This window comes from Thunnus maccoyii, chromosome 13 (genome assembly GCF_910596095.1).
Source record: "Thunnus maccoyii chromosome 13, fThuMac1.1, whole genome shotgun sequence".
In the NCBI taxonomy this organism is placed as follows: Eukaryota; Metazoa; Chordata; class Actinopteri; order Scombriformes; family Scombridae; genus Thunnus; species Thunnus maccoyii.
The window spans coordinates 17703870-17719583 of record NC_056545.1 but is presented as its reverse complement, the minus strand read 5'-3'; the positions used below and the strand labels follow the sequence as shown (position 1 = coordinate 17719583).

The 15714-nt window shown below is 41.7% G+C and overlaps 1 protein-coding gene across 4 annotated transcripts in view; it reads right to left on the bottom strand.

Annotated features, from left to right (window-relative positions):
• Nucleotides 1-15714, bottom strand: part of tiam1a (TIAM Rac1 associated GEF 1a) — a 77074-nt gene that overhangs the window by 36549 nt on the left and 24811 nt on the right. For all 4 annotated transcript variants that reach the window (XM_042430444.1, XM_042430446.1, XM_042430445.1 and 1 more), the window contains 3 exons: nt 5050-5156; nt 2363-3018; nt 1129-1412 (listed from right to left, as the gene is read on the bottom strand). In XM_042430444.1, the coding sequence (XP_042286378.1) occupies nt 1129-1412; nt 2363-3011 (933 nt within the window). In that variant the 5' untranslated portion in view covers nt 3012-3018; nt 5050-5156. The remainder of the gene's footprint in view (nt 1-1128; nt 1413-2362; nt 3019-5049; nt 5157-15714) is intronic.

The window sequence follows — 15714 nt, the reverse complement described above, 5'->3', positions numbered from 1 at the left end:
AAAAGAGGTTATTTCTCTCCATTTGCAAGAACCAACCTAACAGCTAATGCTACACAAGGGGTTTCTGGCTTTATGTGTGTGTGTCTGTGTGTGTGTGTGTGTGTGTGTGTATGTATATGGGTGCGTTTTGTGTTTGTGTGCACACGTTAGCCATGCGTTTCTGCTGAAAGAAAGCTTTTTACTTTGAGTGAGAGATTCTCTGTGCTTTCACACTTTTCTTTCATCAAATAGAGTCTCCCTCTGTTCTTTTTCTCTTTGTTTTGCTGTGTTGTCGGTCTATTTATATCCGGTCTAACAACCCCCTCAGCCTGGCTAGATGAATTTATAATAAGCACTTAGGGTGCTCTGCTATCCAAGGGTGCCTGGGGGTTCTGGGAATGAGTTGAAAGAAAAGCCTGGTTCGCTATTTTTGTCCCGAATAGTTCCTTCTTACTGGGAAACTTTTTTTTTTTTTCATCAATGACACATGAATATTACAGAAAGCACATGAACATTCTTTATTCTACTGATGTAGTGTTGTTTTTGTCCATTGACTCTCTTACTAACTGGCTTCTTGGTGATGCATTAATGTGACTTTGCTGCTTCTTTTACCCTTTGAGTGCATCTTCTTTTGTAAGATTGTAAGAAAATTATGTTCAAAATGTCTGTGTGTGTATACTCGTGTTTGTTAGGACAGTGTGTGTGTGCTTAGTGAATGGGGAATGAAAGATATTATGCATTAATGCTGCAATTTCTGGAGGGCGAATGGAGAAACCATGCCAGTGTTGGACAAGTAGCCCCAGAGCGACTTTCATTCTGAATGTAATCCACTTCTCTACTACGCAAATATACACACATACTCGGATGCACACACACAAGCACGGAGCATTAACACACACAGGAAATGTCTCTGGTTGTCAACAAAATGTTAATTGCTGGATTGACTGGTGACCCTTGTCATGTCTGTGGACACTCTGAACTTCCTGGATTCTACTGGTAAACAAAATCTACATAAATGGGTCTGCATTTCAGAGAGGAGAGGCAGACAAGACAGAATAACAGGAAAAGGTAGGCAAAAAAAACGTTTAACCTGTTTCGTCTGTTTTGTATATTTATTCATATATTCATGAAATGTGAGCGCTATCTAACCTGAGTTGTTTGTGCGCGTCGTCCCTGGAAAGCAGGGCATGGTGCAGCTGTGATGCCGAGCCCTGCCAAGCCCTCAGACAGGCAGTGGGAACGCCGGCAAGGGAGCGTAAAAGCTCCATACCCGCCACTGTCCTCCTCAGGAGACATCAGCCCCTCCTCCCCTTCTCCATCTCCATCGCACTCGGCTTCTCTCCGGTTTTTAGTGTAGCGGCTCCTTTGCCCCCTGAGGCCCGGACTTTGCTGGCTGCACAGATGGTCCAGAGACGATGCCCTTTCAGCTGAGCCTGGAACATACACAGGTGGTTATTGAAGGGCAGTGGGTGTGCATATTTTTTGTGTGTGGGAGTGTGAGGTTAGGCAGGTTACAGAGTGTATTCTGATTACTTTCAGATTACTTTTGCCACATTTGACATTGTAAATTAACCATCTCCATGTATCTGTGTCCTTCTGTAAATTTGTATGATTTTTTATGACTGAGTGTGAATCTGTGTGTGTGTTTGTGTGTGTGTGTGTGTGTGTGTGTGTGTGTGTGTGTGTGTGTGTGTGTGTGTGTGTGTGTGGAGCAGCCCCATCATCTATTCTGAACTGAGCTAGCCAACCACTTGGGGCGGCGCTTAGACCTTCAGCAGTTATGTTACCTGCTACCACCTGCTGTTGTGTTGAACTCCAGCAGCTCCTGCACAGCGCCGGTTAAGCTAACAACCCTGTGATCAACTGAACTGCTGCAACTGATGGATGCCTGCTAACCTTCAATCAGTAGACTTTCTAAAATCATTCTTTCCCTGCTCGGTGAGTCTCTGCAATTTTTCCCACCTTCCTCCCCCTCATCATCTGTAAAGTGGAGCAAATCAAGCTAACACCACTGCACACACGCACAGATATACACGTATATGATCTCTTTTTCCACCATCAGTCACTATTCTCTTAGACAGTTACAGTGGTGCTTTCTGGAAACAATATAGAAAGAAGAAATCCAGCCACTTATCATCCACCGTATCGATTCAAGATGAGAAATATACAGCAATATGTCAGCCAAGATTTAACTTCGGACCATGCAAATAGCTTTGCAATGCTGTCGACAACGACAATGGTGTTCTTTTTAACTATGAAAGATGTGTTTCTGATTGAGAACATGAGAAAATTGGACATAAATTCTGTCGATTTACAAAAACTGTCTACAATAAATAGAGAATAAATGGCACAGCACAGCCCTGCGTGTGTTTGCCATCCTCACCTGCAGTGCCTCTGGGGAGTGTGAACTGCTCCTCCTCCTCTTCCTCTCCTCCATCTATCATCTCCTCAGTGCTGGTCAGATGCTCTTGGCTCAGGTCAGACAGAGAAAACTCCAGGCTGTCCTCTCTCCACATGTCCGCTGACTTTGACCGCTTCTTTTTGAAACTCCCTCCCTCCTGGGGACCCTCAGTCATTCGTTGGAGGTACCTTTCCTCTCCAACAACGTCTCCATCCCCCTCCCCCATGGAGTCCTCTCCTCCATCGTGAGCGACAGTGTCCGCCTCTGAGGTTTCAGGAGTTGGTGTGGCCAAGAGGTCGTCATCATGCTGATAGGACTCCGGCCTCATTGTCATAGCAACGCGCTGTGTCCAGTGAGGGCTGATGCCAAAATCACCAAACGCATCTGTTGCGTTGAAAGGTTCTAGTCCGTTCTCTGCTAAGGATTGTGGGATGCTAGGGGTGCTGGAGGAGCGAGTTGAGGCTTCGGAGTTCCTGTGTTCCTGTTTCACTGAAGAAGAGGTCCGGGAGCGGCGGGTGATCGGCTGCTTGTTGGAGAGACGGAGGGAGCGTGACGTGTGCTTGCGGGAGAGGTGTCCCGTCACATCGCCGTTGAAACCACTGACCCCATTTTGACTCTCCACATTTCCCATGATTCAACTGCAAATATAGGAAGAGGTGTTTGTGAAATACATACATCTTAGAAATCTTCCCAATATCCCTTAATTTAGGCTATGGGTTTTCAGTGCATAGATATACAATCTGCTTTTAAATCTTTACTGAACTGTTATAGTCTTGCTCTGTAATGGCATAGGGATAGAGCGCAATTAAGTCCTTCCCACGCCGGAGAGGAAAACAATTCATTGCTCTCAATTGACTTTTGGTGTGTTCCATTTGAACTGGGAAGTCCGGAATTTCGAGTTCCCAGTTGGAAATTTCAACAGGAATGCCCCCTGACGTCAGATTTCAACGTCAGAAAGTCGGAAGAACCTCACCAACCCTAACCTCAAAATCCAAGATGGCTGCTACATCAACTATAGTGAAAGCTGTAGTAATATACTGTTTATTTTCACTTCTGTCTTATTTGTGTCTTATTAATCAGACATACACAGAACTATTCGACTTCGATCTGTGGACATGTTGCCACAGTGTTTGTATTCGCAAAATACTTTGTAATGTGTTGTTATCAACTGGTATTGCTAACAACAGCTAACAATGGCTAGCATTTTGACAGTATGCAACTTCTGTTATAGTGGAATGTAGATAAATCAGAAAGCTACTGTATGTATTATGTTTGCCAGCAAGCAAGGTAAGGATAGACTGACAATATTGAGTTTGTCAATGTACCTTTTCCTATCTGGTAGACATAGGGTGATAAAATAGTCCTTTGACATACTGAAATCTAATGTTTGTTTTTATATTACTGTTTCAGCCCTTGGTTGCATATTAGGGCGCCGATTGTTTTACCCTCCGGTGGGTATGGTTTTCAGAGTATGACGCGTTGCGCTCTGCCTCTATTGTCAAAAAGACTTAAGGCACTAACCTACTCTCTAAATAAAGAAGGATTATAAGAAAGTTTAACCTGATTTTACAGAGATTTCTACATTGAGATTCAAATTATGATCTGACAGACAAGTAACTATGTTAAACGGGCTGTTTACTGTTTCACGTTTTATTTCTAAAAACCATGTCGATCTCTGCGCTGGATGAGTGAGTAACCTTTGATGGCCCATTAACTGATGGCGGTAGGTCAAAGGTATCCATGATCTCTCTGAGTGCTTTGTAGGGTTGAGCTCCAAATGAGTGGCCAAATGAGATCAGGGATCAGGTATCCTCAATTGAGGTGGAAATTCCCTTGCCAGTTTTTGGCTACTTCAACTGACCTTGATGTTTGGTAATTTGCCTAGAACAATTCAATTAAATGGAGTACCACAGTAAGAAGAAAAACACTCAAGTTTACAAAAAAATTAAGCTTAAACACAGCTATTTTTTTTTAGAATGCATCAAAATCACATTCACTTTTTAGTGACTACAAAATAAAAATCAAAAATTTAAAATGCCAACATTTCCTTTCCTCGTACTTTGAAAAGTTACAATTTAATCTAACATATGTAGAAATAAATGTTGAATTCAAAACTGCACTGTGCCCTTTTTATCCCAAACATTCATGAATGGTTATCAGCTTAGTTGAAACAAGGAAGGATCGCCTAATCCTACTGCAGCTCCATCTCACTTCTTTCCCTCTCTGCTTTTAAAATCATCCATTAGCTGAATTCCCAAAAGAAATCCCTTTTTAGCTGCATTCTGTTGATCACAACGTTATCTCAGCATCCTGCTTCACCTCATGTTCTATTATATAAGCACATGGAGCTGCTGAGTCAACTGCTGTCAGATCAGTTGGTCCTCTGTGAGTCACACATCATCAAACCCACACCATCAGGTTCTCAGTGTGGGCTCAAAACTGCAGAGAAAGAATCTCTTCTAACGAGACAAAAATCTGTTGTGATAAGTAATCTGGTACTGACCACGAAAAACGAATACAAAAATCACTTTACTGTTACTTGTTTCTATATCATGTGAAACGAGACAAGCAGGAATATACTGAAGCAAGTAAAATTATTGCTAAAAACGGGTAGGATTTAAAATATCAATACAAAATAAATCCAATCAAGTTGTAAAAGCTGTGATTACCTGTGGTTAAACAGCTGCTTCACCGGCATCCCCACATTATTGCTGCGTCATCTTTCACCGACTGCATGATCCTCCATACATCCTTGAACGGTGGTGTCGGTGTTGCCCTGAGACAAACAAGAAGAGAGAGTGTTTCAGTGGAGCTCTCACAACTTCAAAGTGACCCGATGTGTCAGACGACACGGTGAGGAAGAGGGAAGACGAGAAGAGGATGGTACTTCTGAAACTACTGCGGAGGATCTGCTAGGTATGTCATATAAAACGCTTGAGAGGAAGCCTATAGGATGAGAGAGAGTATACGGGATGAAAGGGAATAACAGACACTGTGGTCAGAAGGCCTGGAGTTAAGATAATGCAGTAAGGCGAGTAAAAACAGCAGACAAACAAGAAACACATTGAAATGCACACATATACAAACTCTCAGATCATCAGAAACAAAGCGCAGAGGTATTGTCTGAGCCTGAGGGGGGAAAAAAAACTCACAAACAACCACAGTTTCTTTGAACTGCACCCTGAAACTCATTGCCAACCAGAAACCATACAGGCATGTGTGGGCATGACTACTAAACATTTTGAGAAAACACCCCTTGTCTCCCTGCAGACAAAGAGATGTGCATGCACACACACACTGCTGGTAAAATGACAGGAGATGAAAGCAGCTATGGAGTATGATTTTCTGCTTAAGACTCAAATAAATGATCCTTGCCAACACAACCTAATTTTCCCTAATACCTGCCCTGAGCTGTTTAAAGTAGACCATGATTTCCATTATGTGCTATATATAGTTTGGAGGTATGCAAGTGCAAGCATGGTTGCTTGTGTGTAGATTCGTGCATATTTTCAGTTCACAGACAGATGAGAATGCTGCAAACATTTGTCCGCTAAGCATGAAAATAATTTTGCTGTTATGCAAAAAACTAAAAGGGAGAGAAATGGGTCCTTTATCAATTGCAAAGCAGATGTCAATAAGTACAGAGGTCTGTTCAGATCCTTCACATCTGGTGAGTTATTTTAACTGGACATTATGCAAAAGAAGCATAATCAATTTGTTCCCACAGGTCTGGTATGAACATACTAATAAATTCACTCATTTGACTACAGCTGCTGTTTTCATTATTGATAACGATCAGTTGTTTACTCTCTGGGGAAGAAATTTGATAAATCAACCATGTTACAGTTCTGGGAAAAGACAGAAATGAGAGTTCAGAAAAGGAGAAGCACGAAGGGCAAAAACAGAAGCGAGGGCCATAGCTGAGCAAATGCGTGAAAGACATACATAGTGTTCTCTTCACTGGTCAACTGTGACATTGCACCATGTCAGTACACGTCTTCGTGTATTTAAAAGTAGCCACTGCAGCACATTTCACCCCAGCTGTGGGAAGCAGTTACATAAACTTGACCCTGATCCTTCTCCTCCTCTTCCTCTCCGCTGCATCTCACACTGCCCTTTCATTCTCATCCCTCCTCCGTCCTATCCGGCCTGATGAGACTTATCGCAACCCACATGCTGGTAACCTATCCCCCAAAAAACAAACAGAGACACACATACAGGTAGTATGGTGCACACACAATGCTTGACAGGTGCTGGATATGTATTTTTGAGTCAGTCCTGCTTTCATTTTACATCTGGAATCAATAAAATGTGTCAACAGTAAGTGCAAACATAGGACTAGATGGGATAGAATAAACAGATACATAGATAGATAGATTGCTGTTGCCAGGCCATAGTTCATCTATATTTCTGTCTGATTTAGAGTTTAGCGTAAAAGAAGTGAAAAACACACACACAGACCAAACAAACAAAACAATACCGTCTGACACAACATGGGGGAAATCAAACCATTATCTTTCCTCTGGCAGTGTACAGTCTAAAATGTTTAGTCTCTTCGTTTTTTCCTCTTCCCGTGCCCTGCAGCAAGGCATGGGAGATGGAGAAGGGGGGGGGGGGGTGTGCTCTCTGCTGAACCCGCGTAGAGCTGAGAGGTGAGGAAAGGCTGGAGGCGAAACTCATGAGGAGGGAGGGCACTGAGGTCGGTGCAGAGGGGAAAGCATAAGAAAAAAAATATTGGGGTACTGTGCTATGAATAGAAGTTAGACACGTAAAAAGTGAGAAAACAGGGGGAGGAAGAGATGAGCAGGAGAGAGAAGGAGAGACAGATAGAGAGAAATTAAAGGGGGGGGGGGGGGGGGGGCCTATTGTTGCTGAGCTTTAAGTGGATAAGTAGACATGTGCTCTGGCTGCCTCTCTCCGGGCTTAATTGAGGGAGTCGAGACAAAAGGGGAAACATAATTATTCGCTCTCTTTCTCTCGGTCTCTCGCTCTCATTCTCGCAGTATATTAACACATTGAGAGTGTGTATTAACACAATGGCTGGCGTAACAGCCGCCCAAGCATCATTACCATGCAGACATGCCCAGTCACACACGAGCACACGCACACACGCATACACAGACACCAAGAGGGGACAAAGAAAAATTACATGTTGAAACTAAAATTCCACACTGGTTAAATGTCTTACTAAAAACTCAGTGCCTTCACTTCATTTTAAACTCTAGATTTTATTTATTTAACACAGAATTTTATTTTGTTTTAACAATATGGTTGAATAGCAGATCTGCTGCTTTCCAAGCACAGAGTGGTTGAGTATAATTGACACAAAATCAGAGGGAGAGCAGAGAGGAACTGAGCATCACATCGGGACTGGATGTGCCACTTAACTACGCTGTCAGAAACAACTCTGTGCTGGAGCTGTCAAACTCTGCCAGGTTGCCACAGCTGCGTTCGAAAGATCCTCAACACTTGTAGGCTCTCACGTCGATCACCTAACACATGAACACAAACGCACACGCAAGCAAGTCGTTTTTTCTGCCATACACAAGAGTACAACGGTATAAAGGCAGGCTTCCAGTCACACACACCTGCAACAATCCCAAGAGAAATGTGAGCAGGTTTTTCCGACACACACACATGCATTCGAGCTCTTTGGAAAAATACCAAAGGCCTGTCAGAACAGCCATGGAGAAGGCACACCCTACTTCCCCTCCCTCCCCGCCAATCTTTTCATCTCTGCACCTGTCTCGCAGCTCCGCCCAACATGACACACAGATCAGCTCTCCAGACTCAAACCGCACATGACGTGGACGCGCACTACTGTACCCCACTGTACTGTGAGCGATGTCAAGCAAAACCTGTCTCATTGCTTTTTTAAAGCTGTCATAGACTAGACCGCATGCTGGGGCGGCTGTTGAATTTCGATTATGAAATCATCAAGCGCTTTTATGACAGGTCCTTCATCTTTTTCCCAAAGGACTACAACCCAACATAAATCAATCATAATAAATAAATTAATCATAATTACCTTTCACATTATTAAACACTGTTTTTTGCACTCCACCCACAACAACACATTTTTTGCAAGAGCATAGAAATGCAAATGACTGCTGGTATATGTGTAAACTGTTGTCTTTTTTAACAATAAATTACCTGTTGAACATTTTTTTCTCTAACATACTTTATGTGAAAAAGATCCCATCTATAAATAAAGCATTTTATCTCTTGTTTTTTAGTGCTCTAATAGATGGAGGCAACACTTCAACATGTTTCACATAGAGGAATTAAACAGTTGTTTTAGTCTTGAAGTTTTGCTATTAGAAAAAAATATTTGTAGTGTTGTTGTTATTCTCAGTGATTAGTAGGGCTGTAGTCTGCTGGTCGACTGGTCGATTAGTTGGTCGATATGCTCTCATCCGACTAAATTCTCATTGGTCGAATAATCTCCGTGTTATTTTCATAAGGAGAAAAGTGCTACATCAACAGCTTTCCAGGAGTAATCCATTATTTCCTGCGACGGGAGGGACAGACTAACAAATTACCTGTGAAAACAACGGGGGTGTATTCAAAATACCCCTGTTGAAAAAAATTTTTTTTTAATATTTGATAGCGTTTGGGAGTCTCTGAGCAGCACTGTTCCAGTATGTGAGTCAACCTCTGTCGTTGCCTGGGAAACCACTGGTAGTGTGGCTCTGTTGACGAGTATGTTTGCGAGGGGCGGAGAAGTTATGGTGGATGCTAGCAGGGCAGAGGAAAAGGTTAGTAGTAAGTTGTCAGTCTGGCAGTAAATGTACAGTACAGACGACAGTGTGTCAGTTAATAAATGCTAAAAAGTCATGTCTGTTGTTTCTCTAAATGCTGGAAAAGTAAAGGTGTTTAGCTCCAAAGTTAGCAACAATGGGCTAGCATAACCTCAAGACACAAAACAGAGAAATACAGAACAGAGAAATGTGTGGCTGCCCAGTTTACTGTGCACTCTGTCAAATTAACAACTGTTGAGATGCTTTCATCATCTTTTACAATTTTTGGAGGGACTTGAAAATCCGGGCTGAAATCCTTTAGCGTGTGCTTATTCTCATAACTAAGTAATCGTGACTAATGAGATTACCGGTCACTGTTTTGGTACCGAAAAAAAAATTCAAATGACCATAGTTATCAGTGTTGTGTTTTATCATTATCACTGAATAATAATCCAAACAAAAAGGTAGGTAGAAACAGTAGTAACCGGTCTAGACACCACTGTAACAGGAGAAGCTCTCAGCTTGACTGATCTCTCTGACCTTTCTCTGCACCCTGGAACTACGACCACCCCCCATCAAGCCTCAAAACACATGATGCAGTCACCAGACTCACCCTTCCCTTAGGCTTTTTCCCGCACCTTTCACATTCCTCAAATGGTTAACGTACCCCCCCTTCACTCAAGGCAAGGGGTGAAGTAGCTGACGCTCTCTCTGGGGGGTAAACAAAGGAATTTCTGTATGGGGCAAACTTAATTCCAAGCAAGTCAAGATAGAATACCATGGGAGTCTGAGAGAGGGTTTTTATCAGAGCTTCTCCATGCTGTGTGATTTTGCATACACACCTGCAAACACTTACAGAAATACACACAAACACACCTGCTAACATGCATGCATGGGCACCAGGGCTTCCCTGTTGTTGTTTACGTCGAGCAAACCTGCTTTGAAAGATAACAAACACAGCGTGAATGTCACACAAATCAGGACTAGGTGCATGAAGGCTCAATGGTCCAAATAAATAAGGATCCAGGACTGTGAGGGTGTGTCTGTATTTGCACACCTAGATAGGTGTGCATAGTTCATATTTGAAGAGAAACTATGTCTATCTCTATCTGCCAAGATAACAGTCAAATATGCTCTGAAAACATCCTATTGTAGAGAGATGGAAGCGCACACTCCACTGCACTCCCAGTCCCTCTGAGACGGGACTGTCTCAGACATCACTGGTAGAATTCCCTGGAAGAGGGAGATTAGCTTCTTATTCATCCTTTTGGGATCTGACAAGACACGCGCCACCTCCCCCCCTCTCCCAGCTTACACACACACACGCACATACACAAACAGAGTGCCTGCAAGCATGAGTCCCGGCTGCTGCTTAAATCAAACATTAATTTCTTTTAACTGGTGAGAGACCAATTATAATTCCTTCCTGAAGAGTGCTTTCATTTTGAGGCCACAGAGGAGAGCAAAGCATAAAAATGACAGAACAAAGTGGGAGGAAATGAGATGATTGTTATTAATTTACTACGGTCCCCTCTATTTGTCATCTCCTTCAAGATTTAGGATTGTGTTGATAGTAGTAGTGAAGCAAATTCACTGCCAATTCCTGTCAAAAAGCATCTGCAAGAGAGCGAGGAAAGTAAGATAGCCTAAACGAAAAAATATAAACAGGGAAAAACAACTATGTAGTGCAGCATATCATCTGCAAAATGACACATATGAAAGATTTTAGCTCAGTGTTTCTGTGTGGCATCTGAGGATCAAGTGGGCAGTGGAATTGAGTATCAGCCAATTCACTCCACTTTACTCCTCAAGTGTCACTAACCTCATTAAATAGGCTCCTCCATCTTTCTAGAAGCTTACGCTGTACGCTCCTTAACTCAGATTTCAGCTGACTGTCTCTGCAGCATGCTGCAGTCAGGGATTACCATATTTTAAAGAAAATCCTTCTACCACGACTCCTCCATTGAGTGAGGGGCCCAAGTGAGTCAATGAGCGTGTGTAGCTGCTGCTGAGTGCAACCTCAGTGATCAGCGAGTCCCTGTATGAATTCAGAGACAGGAAACCCCATAGATTTAAACCTCCTATTATGATAAAACTCTCCACCTCTTTCAAGATGTATATTTTAATGTGAGGCTTTTACACTGGATGATCAGAGTACTCCATTCTCCACTTGTTCTGTGATGAAGGAGGAGATCAAGGCGTGTCAAGCCTAAATTAAAATCCATCTTGGAGTTCTGTTGTAGGTTACTATGCCACTTGAAATCCTCTTGTTGATAGAGCACAACCATACAGTGCAGCAGGTTGAATGACAAAATGGGAAACTATCATTTGCTTTTTGTTAAATGTTAATAGTAAATCACCTCCCTCTCTTGCCACTCCCCAATCAACGCTCCCTCGCTCTTCCTGATGAAACAGTGATTGCGCTTACAATCACCTTCCCAGTTATCAAAACCAATCAATTGAATATGCATGTGGTGATTTGCCGTTCCAAATATGCGAGAGGCAGTAAAAGAAGTGTTGTTTAATTATCCAGGAGGAGTGGGACGAGGGGTCGACTGTGCTCCAGATTCAGCTGGTAACCGTAGAAACCCTGCGGGGCAAGACACAGCCTGGGGGAGGAGCGGCTGGGAGTGTAGAAATAAGAAGAGGTTAAAAACAGAAGCACTGCACGGACGTTGCAGCGTATTTGAATTTCTTGAAATGACACGTGGGGAATGATATGCAACTACAGAAGGAAAAAGACTCAAGCACACTTACACGTGCATTTTTAGACCTGTGCATTTGTTAGTAAATATTGACTCAGTCATTTAGTGTCATCCATAGCCAATACCAGTGTGGTTTCTCCCTGTCCATGTCAATCGATTCTTTATTTTTATAGCAACTTTCATACGTACAATGCAGCTCAAAGTGCTTTACATTGAAGTGTTTTTTAAAAAATGTAAGAAATAAATTTGATGGTGGTGAATGAAGCATTACAATTCAGTAAAGCAGGGTATAATAGGAATAAAATTTCAAATAAGAGTAAAAGAAACAAGCAAACTTTCAGTGAGATTCAATAATTGCCAGAGATACAGACTACTTAAAAGCAAGATTAAGATGTTTCTTACAGGAATTTATAGAAGTTGTATGGTGGGTATTTATGGCAGCTTGTTCGAGAGTTTTGGTCCATAATAACAAAACACTGCCTATCCATATTTCTTTGTCTTTGGTATATTTAGATAACTAACCTGTCAATGAATTCAACACTTAGCTGCAGTGGTGGAATGTAACTAAGTACATTTACTCAAGTATTGTACTTATGTACAAATTCAAGGTATTTGTACTTTACTTAAGTATTTCCATGTGATGCTACTTTATACTTCTACTCCACTACATCTCAGAGGGAAATATTGTACTTTTTACTCCATTACATTTGTCTGACAGCTGTAGTTACTAGATAGTTATCAGATTACACTTCTTCATACCCTTCCAGTCCAGTGGAAACCATATTTCTCCAAATTTGGTGATTTTGAATTTGAATGTTTGTGAGAAACTGAAGGATTAAGTGTTCATTTATGGGTTGCGAACATTCTCCTACTTCTTAAGCTACATTAACTATTTAAAAACACATTTGTATCAGCTGGAAATTGCTGTGTCCCTTACCCCTAAGTGAGTGGGATGTTTTTTTTTTCCCTTCAGTAAGGGTTTAAAGTTAAGGAGGTTGGGGGTTTATTGTTTTGTAATGTGAGGTAAATATGAATAAAATTGATTTAATCTTTTAGTGTGGTGAGTGTTCAGTTGAAAAGCAGTTTCTTGTTTTCCATTCCATGTGGCGAAAAATGGCAAATTTAAACACAGTCAAATATTGTCTTCAGAGAGCCATATCAGTTAAACCCTGACATCAACACAAATTCAGACACTGACATGGCCAGACACCCACATACAAACACAGACAGGTGTGAATGGAGCCAAATTGGTGGGTAATACTTCCTATTCTGCTCTTTACGGGCTGACGGGACAGCAAAATAACAGGGTGAATGAGTGGGTGAGAGAGAGGGATAAGAGGGTTTTAGGCAAAGGTAGACTGATTGAGGTGGGAGGTTGGTACGGGGGGGATGGAATGAGAGCTGCAAGAGGATCTGAAAAAAAAAAGATGATGGTGTTGAAAGTGGGATGAGAGGCTGTTAGAGCGGCGGGGAGCTGGTGGAATTGAGTGTTGGGCCACAGGTAGGCAGATGAATGATGTGTGCTGAGGTGGAAGGAGACATGAGAGGTAAAGAGGTGGAGTGGTGCTGATAGGTCCTGAGGGGCTGATAGAGATGGATGTTGTGTCAGTTCAAAGTAGAGCAGATGTGAACAGGCTCGATTTGTTGTCAGTAACGATACAACCGGACGAAGACTATCTAAAGAGTGTTATTGCTGAGATTATTGTTGATGCTAGTATGTGTTTACAGTGTGTGTGTAGGGGTGAGTAGATGGTCTATAAGAAAGATGGAGACATTTTCTTGATGGTTGTTTCCTACTGTTTTGATAATAAAACTAAAATACTTATGCACTAATTAAAACAGTTGGTCAAAAAAAAATGTTTTCGTTAAATATTTTTGTAGAAGAACAAAATGAATATTTGCTCAAATGAACATTTGCACATGTGATTACCCAGATGAATGTAATAGTTTGATTAAATTGTTTACATTTGGTTTATAGTATCCAGTCTTCCCCAATAATCCAGGAGCTGTGTATAGTTAAATTAACATCTGAGTGTATATGTAACAGAAAATAGAAATCTAAAGGAAGAATCGAGGGACTTTGTTCATCACCCATGTTGCTGTTTTTCTTACACACTGCTTTATTGTGCCTGCACAGAATAAATGGGGAAAAAAACAGAACATGCTTGCCAAAAGTAAACTGAAAGGTGAGGTTGCAGCATAGACTGTAAGAAAATAACGGACTGTGATGTAACCCATTGATTTGTGGACTCCTGTTTTGAAGCCTCAAATTTGGCATTGTGACAGTCGCCATCTTGGATTTTTGGAGCCAGAAAATATGAGAAGTGACTGTATTTAGATGAGAGTGGAGCTGATCCTAACACTAGCAACTAGCTGGGTTAGCACAATGCATTTACAGTCTACGGTTAACTGTGATAATGCTAATGCTATTGCTAATTTTCACAAGCAAAAAACAAGCTTAAGACCATTAAAACAAAATGTACTTACTGGGAAAACTAAACATCTGACTCCTTAGAGGGTCTTTTAGTACAACCAAACGCTGAATGAGACTTTTTTAGGTGACCAAAATGTTACATTTAACTTTCATGAACTGAAAAGACTGTGTGGGGTTACGCTATGGTTATGTTATGTTATCAACATTGTCGACATGGAAGCGACTTGTCAATCACAAGGTAGCCACGCCCTAGAGCATACCCTGCTTTATTGTCTATTTTACTCTAAATGGGAGCATAATTTACAAAATGAACATCATACTTTATAGACTTGAAACTAGCGTTTGAGACCATAAACTCATGAGGAAACTGTTTATCAAGGTAATAAACCAAGTGAGAAGTAGGGTCATTTTCTAATAGACTCCCCCCCAGATGCCACTAAATTCTACACACTAGTCCTTTAAGGTTTAAATACTGCAGCAATACAATATGCAGTATCGGCCTACTTTGGTTTTAATTAAATTGTTAGAATAATGCAAGGACAGTTAATAAAACACAAAGCTGCACTGTTATCACTTTGTGAATTAAGAAAACTGATGAGGCTCTGCAAAAGCTTTATAGCACTATCCTAATCATTACCAGGGAGCCAGAGAGAGGCTTTGGCATGACTGGATGAAGATGGGTAAGGAGAAAAGAAAAAGTAGACGGGGTACCATGGGAGAAGAAGGAAGAGAAAGTGAAAGGAAATGGAAGATTAAGCAAGGAGAGGGAGTACAGAGACACATGGGCCAAACACACTACGACAGTATAAAACTGCCAGGGTTGAGAAAGCAGGTAAGGTTAGGATAGACATTAGTGGCAACACAGAGGAGGACTGGAGGGAAAGGGGGGGTAGTGGGACGGGAAGGGGAAGTTATCTTAGTACAATCCTGCACCTGAGTCAACAGCAGCGCTTGCAAACAAAGTGCCCCCTTGAAGACGAGACAGGAGACAATGTACTGTAGTGAGGGAAGGGGGTAAGAAATGCTCAGCAAGAATGTGACAGACAAACAGCAGCTCACTCTGGTGTGTCTCTGCCTCTCTGAGACAACAGGCAAGGACACAGACCACTGTTCTGTGGTACACAAACTCATGATACACTGCTTGGGGTTAAAATAAGATAAGATCAATTAAACTAAACTTTACTGACAATGACAAAAAGGTTTCTATTGTCAAAAACAAAACAATGATGTGCAGAATGTGCAAATGACATACAAATTTTTTTGCCTGCTGTTTTACCAAGAAAAAAATGCCCTGCCTCTTAATACCTACTTCCTCTTTTCTTTTGTGGCACACGAATACACACACACACACACACACACACACACAAAACCATCCCTGCCGATAGCGAGGTGTGACGGTTTCAGAAAATGTGAGTGGACCTACGCCCAGAATGTTGCATCAATGTTCTGCAAATT